A 27,841-nucleotide genomic window follows, 5' to 3' on the forward strand; every position below is an offset into this window, starting at 1 on the left:
TTTATTTGTGATTTATTTATTTGTGCCTTGCCTTGCCTTACCTTGCCTTGCCTTCAAAGGTAAAATTAAATGAATTGCTGCTAATTACACCATTGAAATAAAAATGTAAAGCCTGGAGGAAATCGTGAAAATAGCCTAAATAATTGGGAATCATGTTTAAAAAAAAAAACAGTGCACATTTCATTTATCTGTTATAACTTTTATGTTGTTTTGGTTGCTTGGCTGCTTTCTTATAAAGGTCCAGAAATGTGTCAAGTTTTCATCAGGTGTCTTTTTTAATTATATGACAGCTCTCTGGCAGCCAATTGCTGCATTGCTGATCGTGGTTTTGAGTATCGATACAACTGCCCTTTTCAAGGAAAACAAGAACGTGCAGTAATCTCAGACAATTTAATCCAGATATTTTAATCCAATCAGCAAAATTGTTTGAAGAACCAAATTAGCCAGAGTTCAATTAAGATCTGGCATCTGTCAAATCATCTCAGATGTATTATGCAAGGTATGAAGAACGGACCCCAGATATATATCTTGAATCCAATCCAATGCAATGCTATCAGTAAAAGTGTCTGCCAAATTCACAAATGTAAACTTTATTAAACTGCACGTTTTATTAAACATTAGCATCTTATATCATGTGATTGCAGGCATTTTATAAAAGCAATAAGCCACTCAAAACAGTGAAAAAAGAAGAAATAGGCATAGTATGAAGAGGAGTGGCTCTTTTTGTATATAAAACTATATATACGCATTATATATACAAAGTTTGTGTCACCACACAAAATGATTAACAAATTAGTCAACAAATGAAGTGCAGTTTGCAACCAATTTTACTTCCTTAATATTACATATTTCTAAGTAAAACTTTGAAAAATGTAGGAGGGGACTTGAATTTATCCATTGAGAACTGACTGGATTGTAAAAACTGGGATTCAAAAAACCTGTTCATGAGAATGACAGGTGGTTGGAGGGATTTGTGATGTCAGCTGACTAAGAAAATCGTTATGAAGCCAGACATTTTTAATTTGGAGTAATGTTCAGTGATGCATCATGCACAATTAGACCAGGTACATCCATTAAGAAAGTAAACAGGATCGGACGTAAACTAAACTTCACCATCTCACCCTAAATGAGCATTGCATGAGGATAATGATTTGCCATTGTTTTAAAACGAAACCTCAATCCAAGGACAGGAAGCACCTCATCACATGTTGACGTTACCATAGTGACAAATGGCCTCTTCTGAGGAGCTCAGGAGATGCAGATGCCAGTAAATCACTAATGTTGACTTGGGCTCGTACCCACACATATACACAGCGACCACAGAAAGGCCGAGAGTGCCCTGGCTCCAGAAGTTGACTGGTTTGTGAGTTCCAGTAAAGGTTGGTCTAGCTGGTTCCTCCCTTGCGCCCTGCACTGAGAGTGCGTTTATAGTGCTAATGCTTGCGGTGAGCAGGCCATTATGATCCAAACCCATCAGAACTGCTCCAAACAGACTGCGGCATTATAAAACAAACATCGTAAGGAAGATAAATGCGCAGGTAACTTAGACTCCAAGTTTATAGGTGCAGTTTACATCTGAAGACAGATTTGTGCATTGAATACCCTGATCTAGGTTTCATTCGTACCTTGCCATGGTATCTCAGAAGGCCATTCAGGCACAACATCAAACATTCATATGATGCTTTATTACATCAACAGAGACATTTAAATCAGTTTGTTACAAAACAAAACAAGCTGGTAAACTGGTCTATACTAATACTGTAAACTGTTGCACAGGTTGCACTTTAAAAACTGTAACAGTATGAGGTTTGTAGTCCATATACAACACATCAAACCCACATACAAGCAAGCATGCACTGTCACACGTTCACAACTGCTAAACTGCCACAGACACACATGCAAACTACAGCAGACACACCAGACAGATCTCTTATGAACGTTACAACTGCCAAAACTAGCTTTCTGGACACCACACTGGTGGAGAAGGAGGGAAGGGAATGCTACGACGGGTGACTTACCTCGCAGTAAACTGGGCGAGTAGCTGGAGAATGTGTCGAAGATGCTGTTTGAAGCCATGTGTCCCGTTCAGGAGGGAAAAGAACTGGCCTCTCCACCGCCTTACTGACTTCAGCCTGAGAGAATGACAGTCGGAGAAAGAGAAATAGAGAAACTACATAGACTGCCTGCAACCAAGAATTTGGGGTTTGAGAGTGCCACAGGAATCTTTCGCCACAAGCCGACTAACAGAACAGCATATGTGCCGTGTGGTGAAAGCGAGCGATAGAGTGTGTGAGAGAGAGAGAGAAAGAGAGAGAGAAAGACCAAGTGAGGATAGCAACTCTGAGAGATGGACTCACCTTTGACGATGGACACTTTTGTCTGTCTGTCTCCCACTAGAAGTAGTTGTTGTAGTGTCTACGTGGTTTTAGTCAGATAGTTGAAAGTTCAGGTGTCTGACGCTCTTGCAATGGTGATCTCCGTGGTAACGGCCTGTCAGTCGCATGTCTGAGGTATCCGAGGTCACAGCTCCCGCGGTAATGCTGCTGCACGGAAATCCCATGATCTGATTGGTGGAACTCAGGTCACATGACTCCCTCTCTCTCACTTGCATGCAGTGAAGTTCTCTTTTCTTTCCCAGTGTGTTTCTCACCCATGATTGGCTGATAGGTGTTTTTTAAATGGTTTCTGAGTGGATGATGTGATCTTCTATAAGAGGGACCACAAAAATACACAAACTCTCCAGTGAAAGAAATTGTAGAAAATGCGGGACAAGAGAGAATTATTAGGGAAAAGAGAGTGTTGAAGTGTATTTTGGTGGTTTTGGGGCCTGTTAAACCACCCTTCCACCCTCACTCACCACTTGATAGTATCTCAGTGTTAGCCTCATTAAAAACAGCCATGCCAGTCATTTTTCATTCGTCCTCCCGCTCTTTTTTTTTTACCCTAATTTGTACTAAATACTCTCTGCTTTCAGAGTTTAATATGGCTGTGGGCGGCCTACTTTTTATTTCCGAAATATTTGCGGTGTTTAACACACCTATCATGTATGGCCTGATTTCAGTGGCCCTATTAAAAGCAAAAATGTGTATCTGTTTATCTACGCCATCTAACTGTGCATGTAGATATGGATATGTGTGCGTGTGAAATTTGTCCCTAGAACAAACCTCACATGCAACGACAGACAGACAGACAGACAGATAGATAGATAGATAGATAGATAGATAGACAGATAGATAGATAGATAGATAGATAGATAGATAGATAGATAGATAGATAAAATAACAACACAAAAAACCAACCTTTTACAGCAATGTTCAACGTGTTCCCGCACACACTATCGTCTCTTCTCTCTGTGGAAACAGAACCGTTTATTCTCAGTCAATTTTTATATCATCATTATATAGAGAGAGCACAAAACGGACCTCCTACCTTTTTGGCGGCCTCTGTTTTGAAGGTTTTCCCCATTTATTTTCTCCATAGGGAAGCCATGAACTAAACCAACCTGCTCCAAGATTTCATCACATTACATTTGATTACAGTATATTTGAAGCACAAAAGTATATGAAAATCAAAAAGAGTAGTGAAAAGACTGTACTTTAGGTCTATTATGAGAAAATCAGCACTGAAAATGACGTAACTGAATCAAATGGTACAAAACAAAAAATATTGCCTTATAATCATTAATATTATCAGTAATTGATCAATGTCAGATCCCAGGGTAGGCCAGAAATATTTATGCATAATCGCTAAAAATTAGTTTGTTCTACTCCTGTTTGCTACATATCATTATTATAGCATTCTTTCTAAAATAATCTTGTTTGTCTGTTTTGACTAGTCCTGTTTGAGACCCTTTCCATGGGGAAGTGGATGCTCATATGTGTTAATGAAAGATAACATCTGTGTCGATCCCATAGATAGAGCGATAGATTGATAGATCGATAGATCATTGTGTGTGTAGAAGGTTGTGTTGTGTGTGTGTGATTGAGCTGATGTTGTAACATGTCACTTTATAGCCACAGTGCCATGAAAATGAGCACTTTTGTGCTGGTCAGCTGGCTGCTGGCATGTGTGTGTGTGTGACTGAGGCAAATAACACACTTCCAGGGAGTGTGGCCTATGGTGAAGCCACAGAATGACTTCAGGGCTTTTTATCAACCTTATCCCAGCCTCACACATACACACATGCAAATCAATTTCAAAGTTTCCCCTATGAGAATGACCTAGCTCGGTCAGTGTGTGTTTGTGTGTGCACCTGTGTGGGATCTCATAGTTGAACGTCATTTTCACATGAGTGTAACAGAGAGAACACTGTAGGGCAGGACTTGATTTTATTAAGTGGGAATTGATTGGATCCAAGTGGGCATTTAGTACCAGAATGGTATGGAAGGTTTTTCTTTGTTTGTTTAGTTTTGTTTGAGGAAGTGCAGGCTGTAGGTCAAAATTACCCTTGAGAGCATCTTGATGCATTCAATCTATCGTTATGTGCTACTGTTGCAGGAATGTTACACAACTAGTAGAGTTAGTAATGTTAATTTTGCTTGTGGCAAAATTTTAGCAAGACTTTATTTCAATGGTAGCCTAAAACAAGGATTTTTTTTTTTTAATTTGGAATAATGTGCACAGATGAAACGTATTTATTAAGACATTAAATTTGGATGTCAAGTCCAAAATAGATATTCTAATTTTTATGCATATTATAACTGTATAAATTTAGGAAGTACACCACAAGTGCATGTATTCCCGAAGAGTGTGTATCAGACGTTGAGGATGGGGCCATCCAGCTTCTTTCCACAGACACAAACACCATCTGCTCTGTGTTTTGGGAAAAGGGTTTCTTAGCAGCGTCGTTCACTAACCACAAGCAAAAATGGTCGAAGCAGTGCGGCAGCGATCGGACAGAGATGTTTTTTTTCTTCCTCTCTCTCTCTTGTTTATCAAGCCCCTGTATTTAAGTTTAATATAACTGTAGTGTTTTGCTGAGAGACCTGCGGTGGGCCAAACGTTGCCAATGTCCCTCCACCCCACGGGTGGGGCAGAGCGGGGCGGTGGCTAGAGCATGCGGTCGTGAGCGCAGATGTGCAGGGGCTTATTTTGTGGTGTATAAATTGCAGGCTGCTCCATGTGCAACTCATAAAGGGGGAACACAGCAAAGGACAGAAGGAAAAATACAGTGATGAGGTGGCCATCTTCACTTCAAACGCGTTTTCGGACCAAAAGCGAACGCCCAGAGTCTAAATCTGTCTATGCCGCTGAAGGGGGATCTAGGCTCTTGGATGGAAGGATGAGAAACGAATATGAGAAACAAACTACAGTCAGCCAGTTCGATTTCATTAATCCCGGAATAATAATCTTTGCATGGTTTTGTGATTCATCCTGTGACGTTTAATTTGTTAAAAATGAAAGATGTGAGATTAAAATTGAACCTACACTGTAAAAAATGACCGTGATTTTAACAGTAAAAGACTGTAAAAATGCTGCGGTGAAAAACTGTCAATTGGTTTACAGAAAGTTTCCGTACTATATACGGTGAATAACTGTAATAGATCTAACGGTACATTTAATGTAATTTTACGGTAAAATACCGTTAAATTCACAGTTTTTGGAAGTGAAAAATAACAATTCATTGTAAAATTTACAGTGAAAAACCGTAAATTGACATTCCCACAATTCCCTGCGTGACACTTCACATTTGATATATTTTCGTTGAAATAACTCTGTTTCTTCTTAGTTTTTCTCATTTTTTTCTAATCAGTTATGTACATTAGGGTTTTATGTTACATCTAATGTTAAATCAATGTTTATTGCATTTTTAAAATTTCATGCATGTTACCATGATGGTGTTTAGTGTGTGTGTGAATGACACTGTGTGCACCTTCTATATATTAGTGTTGTCCTCCTCAGCTTGTGGAAAAGCTGCTTGTGATGAACTTTGATTCATCATGTGACTCTCATCACCACTGTGTTTGGTGACTGTCAGTGTATTATAAAGGTACAAAACAGATATTAGTACTTCATTAGGTTGGTAAATTAACATTATATCAGTTAATGAAATACTTTATTTTACCGTAAATTTAACAGATTTTTTTTTACATTGCTACTGTATTTTTTACAGTAAAGTTCTGGCAACCACAGCCGCCGCTTTTTTACCGTAAATTTTACTGAGATTTTTTTTTACAGTGTATTAAAGCAACAGTGACTGTCTGTTTTTCCAACTAATGGAAACCTGTTTGAAAATAATAATTGATTGAGAAATTCTGGTGACACTAGTGGTGCAGAAATTATTTCACCTTTAAATTTCTTAATAAATGTTCCTGCTGGTCTTATATTCATCTTAATCAGAATCCAAAAATGAAATACTTGTAATTACATTATATTAAAATACTCATAATCAGACTACAGTTATCCACCCAGCACTGTATATATACTATATATATATATTTAATGTTTAAACATTTAATTGTAGTACTAGCATATGTGCATGATATTAACCCGCTTAGCAGGAAATGCAAGATCAACAATTAGTTGTATGCTGACATGTTGACTTTTTTCAGGATGTGTTAACATCTATGAAGAGCTGTGAATGTGTAGTTAATTCATCAGCAGGGGAAAAAGATGTTTGTCAGGCCATTTCAGCAGAAAATTATACCACAAAAAACCAACCTTTCACAGCAACGTTCAACGTGTTCCCGCGCACACTCTGCCTGCCCCACATCTGATCGCTTTCTCTCTTACTATCATCTCTTCTCTCTGTGGAAACTGAAATGTTTATTCTCAGTCAATTATTATATCAATATTATATAGAGAGAGCACAAAACGGACTTCCTACCTTTTTGGCGGCCTCTGTTTTGAAGGTTTTCCCCATTCATTTTCTCCATAGGGAAGCCATGAACTAAACCAACCTGCTCCAAGATTTCATCACATTACATTTGATTACAGTATATTTGAAGAACAAAAGTATATGAAAATCAGAAAGAGTAGTTAAAAGACTGTACTTTAGGTCTTTTATGAGAAAATCAGCACTGCAAATGACGTAACTGAATCAAATGGTACAAAACAAAAAATATTGCCTTATAATCATTAATATTATGAGTAATTGATCAATGTCAGATCCCAGGGTAGGCCAGAAATATTTATGCATAATCGCTAAAAATGCGTTTGTTCTACTCCTGTTTGCTACATATCATTAGACCCTTTCTATGGGGAAGTGGATGCTTATATGTGTTAATGAAAGATAACATTTGTGTCAATCCCAGACTTCTCACACTTCTAAAATAACATAAAGCTCAAATAAGTGTTGGATCCTTATTTTTCCCCCCACAGGTACCATAGCTGATGGTGGTTTCGCTTCAGCTTTTTTCTTGCCACTGCTGATGCGAATTGAACTGGACAGATTTTCTGAAAATAATATAGGAATCTCAAATCATTTACTTTCAACATTCAGTCAGTTTTTTGTCTGCTACTGGAAAACTGCATGTTCAGTTAGTTAGAAAAGACAGCACATTAAGTCAAATTAGGCTGAATATTTTTCGTTGCAAAAAAAATGTTTGTACAATAAGAGCAATTATCAAGTTTAAATCTTAAAAGAGAGAAAGTGAGAGATTAAAAAAAAAAATACAACAACTTGTGCCTGTTTATCGCCTTGCCAGTCTGATAAGCTCCGCCCCTTTCCACAGAGCTGTACCCGCACCTCCCGCCTTCCGCTTTCTCACACTCTCTCTCAACCACAGAGCCTGTACCGGCAGAAAAACACACCAGCCGACCGAATTTTCTTCTGAAACTAAATATTAAAGAAAAAAGCAATTTGGCTAAATGTTATTCCAGTGGTGCATATTAATGAGTGTTCAATATAACGAATATCAAACATCATATATGCATATATACAAGATGTTGCAGGTTATCTACATTAATGATGCCTCTAAATTTGATTGAAGTGTTACTGTCCAATCTCTTTTACACACAAAAATACAGTCACACTATCTGTGTACAATTTTTTTTTTAACTGAAATGCCCAATCTGCACCCTCACTCTGATATTTCACACAGTCTCCTATCACCCACTACCCCTTCGTTAAGTTCCTTAAAGATCGTGGCTTTAAAAAAATATTTTTTCTCACGAGAAAGCTTTGTTGTCAGTCCTCGCTACAGTTATAGTGTAAGTGCATATACAAATATACTTTCATCATGTCATGTCACTGTTTTGACGACTAAAAAATTCAATATTAGAACACTTAGGCCCGGTTTCACAGACAGGGCTTAGACTTTAGGATTAGGATAAAGCCAGGATTAGGCCTTAGTTCAACTAGGGTATTTAAGTACCTTTATAAACGCATAGAAAAAACATTACTGGTGTGCATCTTCTTGAGACAAAACAATGGCACTGACATGTTTTAAGATATGTCAGTACAAGTTGCTTTCAGTTAAAACAGCTCAAACATGCATTTTAGTCTGGGACTAGCTTAAGTTTTGTCTCTGAAACGGGGGGTTAATATGACTAGTGCAATTATTTGAGTAATTTCTTTAAATGGACAGTTTACCCAAAAATAAAATGATTGCATTCTCCTCTTTGAATATATGCAATGCTGCCTTATAATTTGGCAGCATAATTATGTATGTCAAATCATGTCTGTGCATACTTGAACATAATTTCATCTGTAGAACACAAAAGAAGATATTAAGTTAATATTGAGTAAATGATGATGACAGAATTGTTATTTTTTGGGTGGACTATCCTTTTAAGCTACGGCTCTGGGGGGTTAAGAAAGGCTTTCTAAAGTGAAGCAATGCTTTCGTGTAAGAAAAATATCCATATTTAAGACATTATAAAGTAAAATAACTTGCTTTCTCCAAACCGCCTTCCGGTTTCATTACGAGCTCCGAAAAATGTCCTAAGTTGAATACGGAAGGCGTAGGAAGTAGCATAAGCATTTTGAACTTACACTTTCTTCCTAAGTTGAATACGGAAGGCGGTCTAGCGGAAGCTAGTTATTTTACTTTATAATGTGTTAAATATGCATATTTTTCTTACACAAATGCATTGCTTCGCTTCAGAAGGCCTTTATTAACCCCCCGGAGCTGCGTGGAGTAAGTTTATAATGGATGGATGCACTTTCTTGAGCTTCAAACAGGTGGTTTCAGTGCACTGCCATTATAAAGCTTAGGAGCATCAGGGTGATTATTAATATAATTCTGACTGTATTCATCGGAAAGAAAAAAAGTCATATACACAGTAAATCATTGGGTAATTTTCATTTTAAAGTGAACTAATCCTTTAATCGCTATTGACCATGCACAAAGTGCAATATGCAATATACCAAAAATCAAGTTCTTCACAACTTCCTAATTCAAAAACCTGAAAAATATGCGTACAATTAGCCATTTACAGTCAAACTCTCGTAAAGACATTGCTAGCTATTTTTTAAAATGCTGTACTGGTCATATACTTAGAGTTTTGTGGCTTTTAGTCCACGTTTGTTACCTTTTAGGTACTCCTAAAAGCTGAAAAAACACTAGCTTTTAGCAGATATACACATTTAAAATGTACAGTCATTCTTCTGTGGGGAAACAAACCAAAAATATTCTAACATGACTCATTTTGGACTATACAAACATAATTTGTCTAATCAAATGCTCTCCAGAATGGAAATGTTCCTTCATATCGCCAACTTTTAACATGGTACAAGGCTGCAATATAAAAACCACTGGCTATTTAAAAAATGTCCTTCCCCATCATTCTGTTTCAATAGGTAATACGTCATCAAAGGAAAGAAAACTGTGCCTATCAAATAATTTAGTATAAATATTTTTTACTGGAAAATAAAACAAACATACTCTCTAAGAATGCGATTTTTTTTTTTTTTTCAGTGTAATCAGTGTAAATCAGGATTATTTTTTTTCAATAATGAGCTTCCTAAGCGAATGATGCTGCTTTGCCTTTGTCATTTTTGTGATGTCCTGGGGCATCACTATAATGACCTCCTCCATATTAGCTGCTGACGGGGTGAAACAACATTAATGTGGGGTTACAGAGTTCCACTGGCAGACTCCACTGCGTGGGAGCCCTGAAAGCCACGGTCTCCACCTCAAGATTCACCATCTCACATTCCTCAAACCAGACCAGACCAGATCACACCAGATCTGGGCCAGAGCATGGTCGACCAAAACCCAACCACCAACCTCTGTTCCTTACCATTCAGAGCACTTCAAACATGCAGATGTGTGTCACATACAGCCGTGCCAGTCTATCCCTCGTTCGCATTTCTCGTTTTGTCTCTCCCGCTCTCTCCCACAGCCCGAGCAGAGCATGAGATTTTCTCAGTTTCGTTTGCGAATGGCTTTGATGAAACAAGCTCATCGCTTCACATGCCAGACCTGTTTGGGGTTTCTACAGTAACAGTGCAGATGACTTACCAATTTTGTATGCCTCAAATGCATTTACTTCCCTCTCTTTGCTTGCATCTGTGTGTACGGTTGACCGTGCATTTATATTTTTGTTCATGTGTTTATGCACGATTTTGTTTGTGTGCGATGTGCGTGTTGTCATGCAATTGCGTGCTACAGCGCAGACACACAGCTCTAAATGCCTGTGTATATGCATGGCTGTGTGTGTCTGTGTTTGGGTTAGTGTTTGTGTCTGTATGTGTGTGTATATTAGACCTGTTGATTTCCTGTGGTGCAGACAGAGGTTTGAAAGTGCCAGACAAAAAGAAGAGCTCGGAGCTTGGGACAGGATGTAGAGATGTTGTTCTCACTGAATGTAGACACATTTACATACAGTATACTGGGTGCATGCATGTAATACAGCCAATATACAGCAGCCCCAAAACGTATTTGCACACTTATAAATGTTTGAATGTCAATTGCAACAAATATAAAACATCAATTTAAGTAGTGGGTATTTTAAAGAAAGACAGCATGCTTTTTAGGCAACAATTTCACTTAAAAATTAAGTGTGCAAATAGTTTTTGGAGTCACGGTACATGCATTTTTAGTTATGCAATGAATGGATCGTTACCTTTGAGAGTTAATGTTGCATGCATATGATCTCTCTCAGTTAGATGGATGTGATCTTTCTGCAGTCCTGATAAAATCATACCATCACATGGAGAAATGAGATAATAAATGCTAACCACCTGCACAGTTTAGCAGCACAGTGGGTGTTTAGATGTACACGCGTGATATAAATTTAAAATGACCATTAAATAATAATAAATAAGTCTATGTCAATCATATTGTAAATGTTTAAGGAAAAGAGTTGCAACAAAATAATGTATGCAATAGATAGTGGAATCTGAAACCAGTGAAAATGCTGCTTTGCATTTCTCTAGTAGTTTAATAGATTTTTTTATCAATTTGAATACAAAAATACATGAAAATTACATTTCAATTGAATTCATTTCTGTTTATTTGCTAATGCATCATCCATCCATGCATCTCGTTCCTTACACCCCCACAAACGCATACTTTCAAGTTCTGTGGAACTTCAGTTTTTTGGGTGATTATCAGAATGCCATGAGTCACCACAGCCAGAGTGCATTCTGGGTAGGGATGTGACCACAGGTTGAGAAATGAGTGTTCCACGGTAAAGTGGCTGAGTGTGTGAAGTGTGAGAGTTTGTGTTCCACGTTAGAACGGCTCTATTTGTGTGTGTGTGTGTGAGTGTGAGTGTGAGTGTGTGTTCCATGGTTAGTTGTGCGGTTGGTATGACCTGCTTTCAGTTGGGCCCATCACTCATTTGGTTCAGAGAAATCCGATGAATCAGAGAGCGTGCTTCATGTGAGAGAAAAAGAGATTTATTTCAATCCGTTGTCTCCAGTTTGTCCTCGTTTGCCATCCAGAACTTACCATTATCCGAGCATGTGTGTGTATGCCTGTTCCGAAACATGTGTGATTACATATGTTGTGTATGTATGTTTTCTCATGTGTCTGTGAATATATTATTTTGTGATCATCAGCTGATGTGTTTCTCTGTGCTAAAGTGTGGTGGTTGCAAACATTCTATTCTGAAGATATTATCATTATATCATGCTACTGATAAATGTCCTCTCTTTCTTTATTTTTCTCTTCTCTCTGTATGTCTTGTCAAGACCGCACAGCCATTTCCCACGCTTTCCTTTGTTACTCTGCACATTGACGTGAACATGCAGTGTGAAATACTCTCACACACAACTGCATATCATAATAGAGCACATAAAACACACTCTAAATAAAACTATGGCTGTTGTGGGCCTGTTGCCATTATTAGGAAATGACCTGATTATGATTATCTGATCTATTGTAAGAGATCATTTGCGAGAACCACGACCATCATGCCCTTCCAAATCTGTCCAAATAAAGGAACTTTAAGCGAATACAGAAATCTATATTTTTATGTCTTTTTAGTGCAATGGTGAGCTTCTATGTATTCTATGTTTCCAAATAGAATTTTTGAAATTCCTTCTAAAATTCAATGACTATTAAAAATATTATTATTTTTTTTTTTTAATATTATACAAATGTATTATTATTATCATTATTATTGGACTTGTATAATATATATAATGTAATGTACAATGTACTTCTACATATTATTATTATTATTATTATTATTACTGGTGATGTTTAGACAATATTACACAATTATATCATTAATCAAAAATTATTGTTCAATTTATTCAATTAATTTCCAGCCAAACTATCATAATTGCTGCATCTGTACTTTGTATTGTTTTAGAACATCAGTAAAATAATCATGCAGAAAGATCTCAAACAAATGTTTGATCCAAAGAGCAGATAGTCAGTGTTCTTTCTGTGTCTCATGGTGGCAGGTGTTTGCAAGGTTTGTGGTTGTAGTCAAAGCTCTACTGCACACAAATGAAGGAATTGACTGTGAGGACACATGCAGAACACACCATGCTGAATTCTGCATCATTTGTGTCACACACGAAGCTTTCGTGACAATAGTCGAGGTCTGGTTTCCGCCACTGCGATATGTGCCTGAGCGTGGGTGTGTGGAAACATCTCTCTCTCTCTCTCTCTCTCTCTCTCTCTCTCTCTCTCTCTCTCTCTTTCTCTATGTCTGTCTGCCCTTATGCATGCAGTAATTTAACTTTCCATATACAATTTAAAAGTCAGATTGTTTGTGTTATCCTCTCATTGCTTGTTTCCTGGTGTTATGATAAGACTGTCCAGCGGTATATTATTCTATATTAATCATGAGATACTCTAGTGTAAATTTAGAGGTGTGCAACTAAGATCCAAAAATAACTATTCACCATATTAACCCTATTTTTTACCAGCTGAGAAAATTGATCAGCCATAAATACTTCTTACCGAATATCTATATTCTCCATATTGTTGCCTAAATAATAAATGCATCAACACAGCCAAATGCGGTCAGTGAGAACAGCCCTCTATTAGTCAGTGAGTGTGAAAAAACAACCTACAGAGTGAGAAAAACGTTACTTGGCACAAGGTGAATTTTCTCATTTGGTATGTGAGGGTTCATAAGGAAGCATTGTTTCGTTTGATCATCGTGTGGCGTGTCGTCTTCATAGTGTAGTAGTGAAGAGATTTATAGGGTTGCAGAATAGAGAGGTTTGTTTATCAGTATGAGAGGTTTGCAGTAGGAGGTTAAAAGGGCCAAATGCTCCTGTGGGCTCTGTGATTGGGGCCACAGCAGAGGTTTGTGGGCAAAGACTCTGCATTATAAAGCTCAGGAAATCAGACCAAATCAAATGCATGAACACACACAACTGCCAAAAGAGAAGCACTAAGAGAATGATACAGCTGACTGCTTTTTATCCGGATTCACAGTTCATTGCTCAAGTGTGTTGTCTGAGATATTTATTCACTTAGAAGACACTTTCGCTAAATGCTACACTGGTCAACACTAAAGTGGGAGGTAGAAAGCAACTTTAAATGCATAAAAAATGCAACTCAAATAATTTAGATGACAGAAGGAAGCAAAATCTGAAAGCGTTTTATACCAATACCTATATTATGATGGTTGGTGAAAGTTACTTTTACAAACATCTAAATTAATTATAGTTTGTATTTCTATAAAATGAGACTCGTTTGTTTCCAGAATGGTACTGCAAGTGGCTTGCAAGTGTCAAAATGTTGTTTTTTTTAATATGGAGACATTCATCACTTCACAGTAGTTCAACGGCTATGCTTTATGGATTAGAAATGATTATTGCATTCAAAAACAGCTAGATGGGATGCAAGATGGTGAATATATGCAAGGCACAATGCAAAGGACAAAGAAGACCTTCTATATGTTACCCACAACTTACTGCACAACAACCAGCTGAAGCCACAGTGTGATTGGCTATGTGATCTAGATGTTACCTGTTACAGGTCCATGTCATCCTTGATTTCAGAGATGTCATTTTGTGGAATATCCAGGTTAATTATTTATTTATTTGTTTATTTATTGCAGAGGAGTAATATTTGCCTTCATAGGACACAGGAAGCCACATGGTCTTTGAAAAGAGACAGGAGAGAAATAATATAAGCAAAATGAAAATGATAGAATAAAATAAAATTAAATGTTTAAACATAAAAAATATGTAAGGTTTTCAAAATATAACCAGTGCTCAACACTGATTCATAACACTCAGACATCAGCTTTTGTCAGGGATCCTAAATCTTGATAATTCTGTCAATTCTAAACGTTTCTATTAACCGGCATGTTAATATGCATTAAATCTACAGTCTGCATGATGTAAAATTAAATTAACTTCATGTAATCATGTAATTCTTGAGGTGCAAGAAGAAAGCTCTGTGCAAAACAGCTAACAGCTTAATTTTAATGTTATTTCGACTTAAACATTTTTTTCTTTTTTTTCTTATTTTCTGCATTTCTATGCGCAAAATATACATACTAGTGCATCATGGATGAGCAAATTCATTTTTACCTTGATCAGAGACTCACTCAAGCAGAAATATCTTTATGTCAGTGACAGAATCAACTTGCAAAACAGTGCATGACACTTGAGAACTTCACTGTAGACTACAACTTCATCATTGGACACTATAGCGACTATGAACGTGGTCAAATTCATTGGCAGCACTCTCAAGGGACCGGGCGTTTGCATGATGTTTGACAGATGCTGTTTAAATAGTAATTTTTGATAATAGCGTCGGCTAAATGCATAAATATAAATTAAGGTGTGATTATGAGAAAAGAGGACAGGAAAAAAAAAAATAACGAATGGCCTTTCAGAGCTTCCATCCTAACACGTATACATCTTTCACATGTATGCAATTTCACCTTTATTTCATTGAAACGTGGGTGTCGATGGCCACAATGACATCTAAACAAACCACTGGTACCAATCTGACTCACACAAGAAGATCTTTTCAAATCATTTTCCCTGTTAAACTCTTTAGATTAACTCATTTAATTGTTATGAACATTTTAACATTGATCTTTGATATCCTGTGGCCTAGATTCATCAACCCTGCTCCAAACTGTCCTGCAGAGTTTAACTACAACCGTAATCAAACACACCTGAACAAGCTATTCAAGGTCTTCAGGATCGCTTGAAAAATCCCAGGCCAGGTGAGCTGAAGAAGGTTGGAAATAAACTTTGCAAGACAGTGGTGCTGCATCCCAATTCGCATATTATCCACCCTAAATAGTATTCAAATTTAGAATTAGTGTGTCCCAAATCATATGTCGAAATTAGAATTCAAAAGACAAAAGATACCCAGGTGGTCTACTTTTTCCGGTTAGAATCCGAAGTGCAGATCCGTGCACACTCCAATGGCTAATATTGCCCACAACCCATTGCGCGTTGGACAAGGATTCGATGAGAACTACAAACACGTATAAAAAGTGTTAAAAAAAACTACAAACATGGCGGATGTGCAAATATGACGGTTAAATAGAGAAGTTTAGATAAAGGGGTTTGAGTGATTAATAATCAGTATCTAACCTGAAGAAAAGATATTTATTCAATTTTATCCACATTATATTTCATATCCACATGAGGAGAGTTCTCCACATGAAAGACCTACGACTGCCAGATAAACATGCTACTACATTTCTCTCTAAAATGGTAGAAAATTAAATTGAATGTGGAGGATTTTAACTGCGACTAGATGATTGACAGGGCAGTTTAAACGGTGGCAGGATGCATAACTAAGTGACAGACCGGTTCGTTAAAGACGCAATTATGACGAAGTAGTACAGTATGTCCCAAAGTTTGCCTACTATTCTGCTACACACTCAAAAGTATGTACTTTTTTTCACAAAAAGAGTACACAAGATATTACTGTTATTATTATTATTATTCGCTGACAAGATATTACACAATCCTGATATTTTACTATATAATCGGACAAGAGCTTGCATGTCCAGGCCATCACCTAGACGTTAATGGTGCATTATTTAGCACTGAGCTTTTATTTTTATTATAATAATAGTTTTAATAAATGTATTTTTTTTTAATTGTTTTATTATTAATTTATAGAATAATATCAACATAAACCTCTAAAATAAAGTAGGCCAGACAACCACCTAACAAGTAACAAGCTTAACTATCAAGACTTCCTGGATTGACCAATGTCACTAGAAAGACCATGATGGTCAACCAGTTTCACCAGCTATTTGGGATGTTACATCATCTAAACGCACACCAAACCAGCCTCAACAGTTTTTGTTTTTCTGTGCACAGTCAAAACTTCCACTGATAAACATCTCATTGATGCACTGCAAAATGGAATCAACTAATCATGGAAAATGATCTCAGCACTATTTGATGCTAATGTGATAAATGCAATTCTAGGTTTAGTGGACAGACGTTATGACAAGTCCAATGACTCATGGAAACTTCAGACCTAAATTCAGTAGTGCTCAAACCAATTCACTCACATTTATTCTGGAGAAAAGAGGCAGTGAGTCATGACTTAAATCTGGCTTTTGAATATGATAAAATAAAAATAATAAAAAAAATTCCACAAAAATATGATAACCCACACACATATGCACAGATCATAATACTAGGGATGACAAATGTATGTGTACTTGTACCAAGTCAAAGCTACAATAATCAAATAAGGGTGCTTTCACACTTTTGCCCGATCCAAACCCGAGTTCAGTTGCTCCCCCCGCCTTTGCACCCGCTGGACTGTGTTCAGATTATATGGTTTGGGTCAGAACGTGGTGCGTTTACACTATCAAAAAAATCCATTGGTTGAACCATTGTTTCCAAAATTTCCATACATAACGGCACTTATTGCGTCTATCTGCCGCGAATGTGCTGCAAATGCTCTAAAGAAATAAAAACAGCTCTCTGCTCGCAGTAAAACACTCACAAACACACATTTTCATCAAATCATGTCATTAATTGTGGTTTACTTCCTCGACTTAGTACGATTGCATTCATATCAGCAGCAAACTGTACAAGAGTTCACGTGAACCGTACCCCAGACCACCCTCTTTAACCATAATGTTGCGTATGATCACACCGCGATTTATTTCAATTATAAATGATAAATTGATTATTCATATCAGATACACATTGTATAGGTTACTATAACATTTCCTCTATTCTTCTTCCACTGCACCAGCAACTTTCATGTATTTTGGGAGAAGTGGATGAATTTACGTGTTGTAAATCCAACAGATCTGATGAACTGCGGCGCAAACTAACATGGCGGCGCCCATTGCGCATTATAGATCACACACAACAAGATTATTATAAAGGTTTTTAAACGACAAAACATATTCACTTACACGTATTTGAGAATCGGAATATCAGGTAGTTGATGACATAGCCAACAAGTGTGTGAATATTTTGAATAAAAAAGGAAAAACATAGAAGCGATATATCTGTCAAACAGCGCTATTGTGGCTGCGTTGTGTCACGTGACAAGCGTGACGTGTCGCCTTGCAAAACAATAAGGGGAAAGATTCTAAAATAATGGTCGTCCAAAAAAAAATAATAATCCTGGGGGCTCAGCTAGAATATTTTAAACTTACGTGTGAAAGGATTAAGTGGATTCGGGTACGGTTCAAGGGAACGCATCCAAGTTCGAATCGAAATTAATCGGACTCTGGCATCAGTCGAACCCGGGTGCACACCAAAAGTGCTAATGTGAAAGCCCCCTGAGTTTGCATCCAAGATCTGAATCTGAATATGCATGATCAAGCCAGACAAAGTAAAAATATTATAACTTTCTTTGATGATTAAATCAGCAGGACAGATGAACCTTCATGCATACAGTGGTCAAAAAAAAATGTAATCCTCTACCATAAATTGCATACATTTTATTTTGTTTATGAAAGTTCTGATGATTTTGTGCACTCAGGAACCAATTATTTGCTATGCACAACAAATTACGATTAACACAAACCATGTTTAGAAATCAGAAAAATCAGAGTATAGTAACACCCTCTGAGACACCTGATGACTGATGCCCGTGTGATCTGGATCAAATTGAGAGGGTCTTTATCTGATCTCAGTCACACTTCCTGTTTTTAAATGTGCAGACAGATTTCACAGATGATTCTGCAAAAATAAGAAGCAAAACAATACACATTTTATAAGATGTTCAGACAGCGTGTGGCCTGTGACTGCCACAGCAGAAGTGAGAAACAGTTTACCGTTGCAATAGTGCTGCTTCCGGTCTGAATGGGGGAAACTAAAAGCGTCTGGCTGCCTGACAGTCACGCAAAGGCCCGGCTAATCATCACAGCACCGTTGGGCCCTCAGACGCAGAAACAGGAAGTGAGCAGGCGACAGAGGAAGTTGTTGGTTTTTTGATGGCCATTGCCGTGGTTTTCAGACTTCTCTCACAAAGGGGAGGGGGCAGTCAGATGTTTGGCGTGGGAAAGGACAAGACGGTCCTATTGATCTTTGGAGAAATGTGTTTTTACATGTCAACAGAGAACAAGCAGACTTCATCGTAGCATTTCCTTCATCGTAGCATGATTTTATATTCACAGATAGACTTAATTGACTTGTCAGGCCCTCTCGAAATTTTTTTAACTTTTTAAAAAAAATTTTTTTTTTCCTTGTACATTTTTACAACTTTTTAAAAAAATGTTTTTTTCTTGTAGATGTTTTTTTTTTTAAGAAACAGTAATTCACAAAAAAGAAACTTCTGTCATTATTTACTCACCCTCATGTTGTACCATGTTTTTCTTTTGTAAAATTTGAAATGACAGTGAAGGTGAAGAGCAGGATTTTCATAATCACTGATCTGGAAATACTGTTTTTAAGGGTGTTATTTATGGAAGTTAATACAGTTAATATTAATAATAAAAGAAGTTATTACAAACTTAAAACTCATGGAGATTTCTATAGTAAATATACATTATTCTAGTTATGCTCTGCTGTAAAACATTTAATTGCATAGCTATTGCTCTTGTGTAGAGCTTTTGTAGAGTAAAGGCCTGTTCATGCCAAGGACGGTAACTATAATATAATGATAAAGATATAGTTCTAAAAATCATTCTGAATATAAAAGAATAGCAGAGTCCACACCACAACTATAACGATAATGGCACAAAGAAACAATATTGTTTGAATCACTTTCAGTAAGATTTTTTACAACTGATGAACACTGACAGCCAATCAGAATCCATTCTGCTTTAAAGAGCTTGAGCATTAAACTGGCAGACAACCAACCTGTAGCACACACTTAGAATAAACAGAGCATTATTGTCCACTGGTGTGGATGCTAATCTAATTATCATTATGGTTATCTTTATAGTTACCCTTCTTGGTATGAACAGGCCTTAAAACTTTCCTGCTAGCCATTGGTTGAACTGGTTCACAAATTGCTCTGAATGATTCGAATCACTTTGAATCATAAAAATTGGAAATTCAAGTAGCTCAAACAGTAGAGTATGGTGCTACAAACACCAGGGGTTCGATCCCCAGGGAATGCATGAACTGATTAAATGTATACCTTGATTGCAATGTAAGTAATTTGCATAAAAATGTCTGCCAAATAAATGTAAATGAAATCCTTATCCAGTGAACTGGAATAATCACGGAGGTCAAAAAGTGTGGGAACCCTGGAGTAAATAATAACAGAATTTTACTTTATTCTTCTAAATCAAACAGATCATAAGTTGAAAGAGCAAAGCTTAAAATGTTCATTTTTATAGGATCATGCAAAAGCAATACAGAATCACACTATGTGATGCTATATTTATAATTACTACAGTAGGTGAATGTCATCTGAAGAAACCAGAACTCCCACCACAGACCTGTCACCTTCCTGCCCTGTGATACCACACCTCACATCGACAGGACAGGTTATGACAGGGCTAAACATGGGAGTATTAGTTATGACTCATCTATATTAAAGATGGAATTAACCATAATTGCAAAACTAAACTTTTAATATTCTGTCATTAATTACTCACCCTCAAATGAAGCTCGTAAGACCTTCATTTATTTTCGGAACACAAATTTAGACATTTTGATGAAATCCAAGAGCTCCTCAAAAATAACGATTTTATTCAACAATCTTTTCTCTTCCCTGTCAGTCTCCTTATGCAGTTGACACAGTGAATGCAGTACAGAGCTTTCGTGTACTACGTTAGAATGCCGACTCTGTATTGGCCGGCTCCTGCGTCAGCATCACCCACATGCGTTAATTTGTGTTCCGACGATGAACGGAGGTCTTACGGGTTTGAAATTAGTAAAATTAAAGCAAAACAGTTTCTTACAGTGTATTTGTATGATGGCCAGCTTTACTATGGAGTAAATCATTTCAGTCTGAGTTTCTTTTGTGGCCAAACACTGAACTGCTGACTTGTGCTGGAAAATCCTGAGAATTTCCATCTTTACTTCCTTGTACTATTCTCAAGGAACTGATAATGCTGAGATGGTGTGGTGTTTTCCTTTTCAGGTGCTTTTAGAGCACCTTTATAGATCTATTTGATGATCTCTCTCTCTCTCTCTCTCTCTCTCTCTCTCTATATATATATATATATGTATATATATATATATGTGTGTGTGTACAGTCTTCTGAAGACATTCAACAGTTGAACTACTGGATAAAAGTAAGTCCTTTAAAAAAATCATGCTTTTGAACAGTAGCCTACTGTATGTGTGAGAAACAGACCAGATTGTAAGTCATTATTTGCTGAAAATCTTGTCCTCTGCTGTTGTATGGCTTGTACCAAGATACGTTGTGCCCAGTTTGAAGTCATTCATGTTAAACTTAGCCCAACGGTTTTCGATGCAACTTGAACTCAATGACATTTGAGCGCTACAGTCAAGGTGAAGAAAGCGAAGAGTTTTAACACCAGAGCTGAGGTCATGTCTAGGTGTTTTCAGACAGACAGATTTGAGAAATAGGTACTGTAATTTCACATGTGGCAAGATGGTATCAATGATATCACCCACAATAACCCAATCCCAGCATTATGAATCTACAGTTGTTTGCCACATGTTCCAGCAGAGGACTGTGGTGACCCTTCGACAGATTCAAGACCATGTAGTGGCTGCATTCAGGTTGTTAAAAACCACTCTCCTCTCTGCGATTTTATTCGCCATATGAGGAAGAAAGAGAGGCCCTTTACTTCGTCTTTGTGATGAGGTTTCAGTGTGTTTACAGAGATGTGGAAAGGCTTCTGTTACTGAGGGTAGCTGCCACAAACCAAAGTTAGGCAGGTTCTTGAACACTCAGAGATAAGAGTAACAGGGATTGCATTTGCTAACCATAAAAGACTTACGATATGACATAAAAACAACCACTGAACATGATGAGAAGTAAGTGTAGAGTTGGTTTGGGCCGCATCCCTTCCCTCGTTAACCAACGAGAAACGGCAGTGACCATCCTATTCCTTAACTTTGTGGTGGACATTAGATTCAGAAGAAATGCCCGCAGATTGCCCAAGAGTGGTTCATGGATTGTCTGATCGCACAAAGCAAGGCCTGATCTGATAGGCTTTCAGGAGTCAACATCCACAGGATTTTAACCGGCCAAAAACAAAGGCTATGTCCAAACCAACCGAACCTCAAGAAGCTGCAATACAAAATCACAAAAAGAAGAAATCATATGAGGTGGGTTATACACAAATAAACAATTTAAACCTAAATCTAACCATAAAGTCGAACCCCTTAGCCAAACTATAAACCTAACCATCACTGTGCACACATACAGTGGTTCTCAATAAGGGGGTCTGAATCTTCATCACTTAAAAATTATTTAAAGGTGCCCTAGAATTAAAAATTGAATTTTCCTTGGCATAGTTAAATAACAAGAGTTCAGTACATGGAAATGACATACAGTGAGTCTCAAACTCCATTGTTTCCTCCTTCTTATATAAATCTCATTTGTTTAAAATACCGAAGAACAGGCGAATCTCAACATAACACCGACTGTTACATAACAGTCGGAATCATTAATATGTACGCCCCCAATATTTGCATATGCCAGCCCATGACTGAGGCATTACACAAGGGCAGCCAGTATTAACGTCTGGATGTGCACAGCTGAATCATCAGACTAGGTAAGCAAGCAAGAAAAATAGCAAATAATGGCAGATGGAGCAATAATAACTGACATGATCCATGATATCATGACATTTTTACTGATATTTGTGAATTGTCTTTCTAAATGTTTCGTTAGCATGTTGCTAATGTACTGTTAAATGTGGTTAAAGTTACCATCGTTTCTTACTGTATTCACAGAGACAAGACTGTCGTTATTTTCATTTTTAAACACTTGCAGTCTGTATAATTCATAAACACAACTTCATTCTTTATAAATCTCTCCAACAGTGTAGCATTAGCCGTTAGCCACGGAGCATAGCCTCAAACTCATTCAGAATCAATGTAAACATCCAAATAAATACTGTACTTACGCGATTAGACATGCTGCATGACGAACACTTTGTAAAGATCCATTTTGAGGGTTATATTAGCTGTGTGAACTTTGTTTATGCTGTTCAAGGCAAACGTGAGCTCCGTGGGCGGGGAGTGTGAGAATTTAAAGGGGCCGCAGCATGAATCGGTGCATAGTTAATGATGCCCCAAAATAGGCAGTTAAAAAAATTAATTTAATAAAATCTATGGGGTATTTTGAGCTGAAACTTCACAGACACATTCAGGGGACACCTTAGACTTATATTACATCTTGTAAAAAAACGTTCGATGGCACCTTTAAAATTAGACAAAAAAAAAAAAATAATTTCACCTCAAAAACTAAATTTCTAGGGCCAGATTAACTAACAGCTTGTGCCAGCACAAACCCTCTTGTGGCATTAAAAAAGCACTGTCAGGATGTACTAAAGACACGCAGTTGTTTTTGCGGCTGACCGTATTGCATATGCATTTGTAGGAGTTTTCCTTCAGAGGCAAAATTTACGGGAGGAGAGTATTTAGATGAATCATGCAACGTGATTTACTAATGTTTGCGCTCGTCAATTTACTGGTATTTGTGCCATTATTTAACGCCCCAAAAAAACATGTCTTAACCCATTTTGCAACATGGCTGCAATTGTTGCTTCTATAGGAAGAGACACTGCAAAGAAGAGAGAGCACATGTTAGAAGGGAGAAAATATTTTCCACTCGTATTAATTTCTTTGGAATGCCAGAGGAAGACGTTATCCATATATTACAGTGCATACGGAAAGTATTCACAGCGCTTCACTTCCACATTTTGTTATGTTACAGCCTTATTCCAAAATGGATTAAATTCATTATTTTCCTCAAAATTCTACAAACAATACCCTATAATGACAACGTGAAAGACGTTTGTTTGAAATCTTTGCAAATTTATTTAAAAAAAAAACCCTAAAAAAATAAATAAATAAATGACATGTACATAAGTATTCACAGCCTTTGCTCGATACTTTGTTAAAGCACCTTTGGAATGTGCCATTCAAGGACATTCAGAGTTGTCCCGTAGCCACTCTTTTGTTATCTTGGCTGTGTGCTTAAGGTCGTTGTCCTGTTGGAAGATGAACCTTCACCCCAGTCTGAGGTCCAGAGCACTCTGGAGCAGGTTCTCATTAACGACGTCTCTGTACATTGCTGCATTCATCTTTCCCTCGATCCTGACTAGTCTCCCAGTTCCTGCCGCTGAAAAACATCCCCACCACATAATGCTGCCACCACTGTGCTTCACTGTAGGGAAGGTATTGGCCAAGTGATGAGCGGTGCCTGGTTTCCTCCAGACATGATGCTTGCTATTCAGGCAAAGGAGTTCAATCTTTGTTTCATCAGACCAGAGAATTTTGTTTCTCATGGTCTGAGAGTCTGTCAGGTGCCTTTTGGCAAACTCCAGGCGAGCTGTCATGTGCCTTTTACTGAGGAGTGGCTTCCGTCTGGCCACTCAACCATACAGCCCTGATTGGTGGAGTGCTGCAGAGATGGTTGTCCTTCTGGAAGGTTCTTCACAGAGAAATGCTGTAGCTCTGTCAGAGTGACCATCGGGTTCTTAGTCACCTCCCTGACTAAGGCCCTTCTCCCCTGATCACTCAGTTTGGCCGGGCGGCCCACTCTAGGAAGAGTCCTGATGGTTTAAGGAGTCCAAACTTCTTCCATTTACGGATGATAGAGGCCACTGTGCTCATTGGGACCTTCAATGCTGCAGAAATTATCCAATCAATCCAATCAAGTTGTAGAAACATCTCAAGAATGATCAGTGGAAACAGGATGCACCTGAGCTCAATTTTGAGTGTCACTTATGTACATGTGATTTTTTTTTATTTTAATAAATTTTAAAAAAATTCAAACAAGCTTCTTTCACGTAGTCATTATGGGGTATTGTTTGTAGAATGGTTGAGGAAAATAATGAATGTAATCCATTTTGGAATAATGCTGTAACATAACAAAATGTGGAAAAAGTGAAGCGCTGTGAATACTTTCCGGATGCACTGTACATGTAACAAGTTGCGCCTGTGTCGACTCGCACCTGATGAGCATCAGCTCTGTTTATTTGCGACCCAATGCTAATTTGCACTGATCTTGGTAGATTACATTGGTCATTACGTAAATGATTTGACTGCGTCTGTGTTCTTCAATTTGCACGTCAGCAGTAGATCATGCGCAAAACATGTCACTCCCATCGGCACATTTGTCGAATTGCGCTCTTGTGCTAATTTGCCCCGTTTAGTAAATCTGGCCCCTAGACATTTGTGGGAATATTATTAATATACCAAGCTCTAAAATATGAGTAGAAATATTTTTTAAAATCCATATCAAGTAAATCATGAACAACTGGAGAAGTCATGCAGCCTTCAAATATTGTTGTGGACAATGAGGGACTTTGAGTCAAAATGGTGGAGAACCACTGCTGTAATTGTGTGATTGTATGATTTTTACATCATGTACATATTATTATGTTGTTAATATGAGTGTGTTTGTCCAAACATGAAAAATGCTTGCTCTGCAGGCAGCATACATTGGTAGGAAAGCATGAAGACACATCTGAATTCATTGTTTGCATAACATCCTGTCTACAAAGATGTCTTCATCTGGTTGTTTTTAACTGTATCTCACGGCTCTGTGTCTGCAAAAAAGGCATATAATGAAACTGAAAGAAAAATTGTTTTTGGCATTTGGCATTATTTGGGTGGGACTTGTACTCACCTCTGTGAACAAGAACAGTCATCAATATTTTTAGTCTGGTTTTCTAGAATTTTAAAATGTACAGATAATATAATTTTTTTTTTTTTTTTTTTTTTGGCATAAACTAGTATACAGATGACCTCAAAGCTAACAGACCAGTGTTGTTATTGTTAATTAAAACTATTAAAAATGGTTGTCGGTAATTGAAAACTTTTTCCTTTATTCCTCTAAATCAAACAGACCATAAATTGAAAGAGAAAAGCTTAAAATGTTAATTTTGTAGGATAATGTAATATTAATGAACTTAAACTTATTTCAACATTTTGCATTTCCATTTAAGGTTTTTATGTTGAAATACTAAAATTACTATAACTGAAATAAAAATAAATCTAAATAGAATAGGGAAAAAAAAAAAAAAAAAAAAAAAAAAATATATATATATATATATATATATATATATATATATATATATATATATATATATAAACTATTTAACTATAATAAAAATATAAACTAATAAATAAAATATTCAAAATATTAATAGCAATATATAAAAGGTAAAATAACAAACATGAACTAAAAGCCACAAAAGCCACTAAAAGGTCTTCTATTAGAGTGTAATTCTGACTACATAGAAATATATCAAATAACTAACATCAGAATTAACGTCACGCTAACACAGAGGTTTCGGTATGAGAGGCTACATATAAATATGAACCACCAACGAGGTTTTAATGGCTTTGACCTGCTGATAGTGAGCTCAAGCTGAGGTTTCCAGAGTCTGGGCTCAGTTTCCCGAGTTAGGAGAAACTAATGACAATTGATCTTTATCAAATTTTAAAACAGAGGGAGAGAGAGGGTTATCCTGCCCACAGCCTGACCACTGCAGCCTGGCTGGAGGTAGTCTGCATCGGGCAGAGTTTCATAGACTCAATGTATATTAAACCTGAGATGGAATTTCATACACAGATGATGCCTGTCTTCTGTCCTTCCAGCAAAACCAAAAGAAGTGTCTCTACTTTCACGTTATGTCTCTTTCCCTTTGTTATCTCTCTCACTCTCTCTTTCTCTCTCACACCATCCACCTGTCCTTTTCCTTCCATCTCATGTCTTCTGTCATGTCTCCGGTTTGGTAGTAAAAATATCCTGCTCTGAAATCAGCAAGCGATCACTGTATGGTTTATGTTTCAAGACATACATTATATGCATTAAATATTGCTGTATAGTTCATTATTTGTACTTGAAGCTGTGACCTGTTTGTTAAATAAAACTGAAACTAAATCTAATGCATTGGATTGGAACAAGCAAATATTTAAATATATATGTATTTTAAAAATATAAAATATATTTCAATTTTTTAAATACAGCAATGCATCTATAAAATAGTGCCATCTAACCACAATCAAGTATTTAACTCAATATTTATGTGTATTCTGTGTTTATCACATGATTAGCTTAAAGACATGCTAATGTGAAGCTATTTAAGTTGGTGATCATCTTTTCTTCCCTATTGTGATGGAAATAAAAAAATAAAAATAAAAAAACAAAAGAGAAAAACATGTAGGATGGGACTTGATCTATTCTAGACACATGATGCTCATGGATAAATTATTTATAATAAACACTGCAATATTCCATAAATAAATAAGAATGGTTTATTTTGATTTCATGGTGATTTTCTAGTCTCCCAGCTTGGCCAGGCTGGTAAGGCTGGTATGTTTTGCTGGTTTTAAGGCCTGCTGGTCAGACTGGGAGACCAGCTAAACCAGCTTAGACAAGAAAATTTTTTAGGGGTTTTTTCAGCAGAGATGTTTAACTCTTTCCCTGCCATTGATGGAATTTTTCATCTTTTATGACTCAGTGCTTCTCTGCCATTGACAAAATTTTCCAGCAATCCATCTTTTCACTGTTGTAAAGAATACAGAATCTCTGGCAGTGTTTTCCCGTGGAATTAGGCTTCTTTAACACTGTTTCCACGGGTTGTTTTTCATGTCAGAGGGTTGAAGCGACCCCAAATAACATGATACTTAGCCCCTGGAATGCAATTTTTACTGGGACAACCCCCGAAACATGATTGGACTAGTTTTGGGCTAGCTTTGGGTAGCAATTGGGAGGGTTTTGTAGTTAAAACTTGGCAACCCTGATCTCTGGATCAAAACACAGGTGAAGAAGAAGCAGAAACAAGTGATAGAACCATTGCTTATGCACATGTAAAATGACGTGATCATCAAACATTAAATAGCATCAAAACATGCCTAATGTTAATTAATTAAATGTTCAACCCACGAAGAGGTAATGACTGTGAAGCTTTGGGG

At 37.1% G+C, this 27,841-nt stretch overlaps 1 protein-coding gene and 1 long non-coding RNA gene across 5 annotated transcripts in view; one reads left to right on the top strand and one right to left on the bottom strand.

The window, feature by feature from the left end:
- The window catches only part of runx3 (RUNX family transcription factor 3), a 69,059-nt gene extending 58,722 nt beyond the window's left edge, over nt 1-10,337 (bottom strand). The window contains exons 1-7 of one of the 4 annotated variants that reach the window (XM_048204561.1): nt 10,186-10,337; nt 6,827-7,777; nt 6,661-6,747; nt 3,430-3,502; nt 3,300-3,350; nt 2,358-2,543; nt 2,019-2,132 (exon numbers count right to left, since the gene is read on the bottom strand). In XM_048204561.1, the coding sequence (XP_048060518.1) occupies nt 2,019-2,076 (58 nt within the window). In that variant the 5' untranslated portion in view covers nt 2,077-2,132; nt 2,358-2,543; nt 3,300-3,350; ... (2 more) ...; nt 6,827-7,777; nt 10,186-10,337. Of the gene's footprint in view, nt 1-2,018; nt 2,133-2,357; nt 2,707-3,299; nt 3,351-3,429; nt 3,503-6,660; nt 6,757-6,826; nt 7,778-10,185 lie in introns of those variants that run through there. The other 3 variants (XM_048204559.1, XM_048204560.1, XM_048204562.1) reach the window with 3 other exon arrangements.
- Nucleotides 1-27,841, top strand: part of LOC125276742 — an 89,387-nt gene that overhangs the window by 27,601 nt on the left and 33,945 nt on the right. The gene's annotated exons all lie outside the window — the stretch shown is intronic.

This window comes from Megalobrama amblycephala, linkage group LG10 (genome assembly GCF_018812025.1).
Source record: "Megalobrama amblycephala isolate DHTTF-2021 linkage group LG10, ASM1881202v1, whole genome shotgun sequence".
In the NCBI taxonomy this organism is placed as follows: Eukaryota; Metazoa; Chordata; class Actinopteri; order Cypriniformes; family Xenocyprididae; genus Megalobrama; species Megalobrama amblycephala.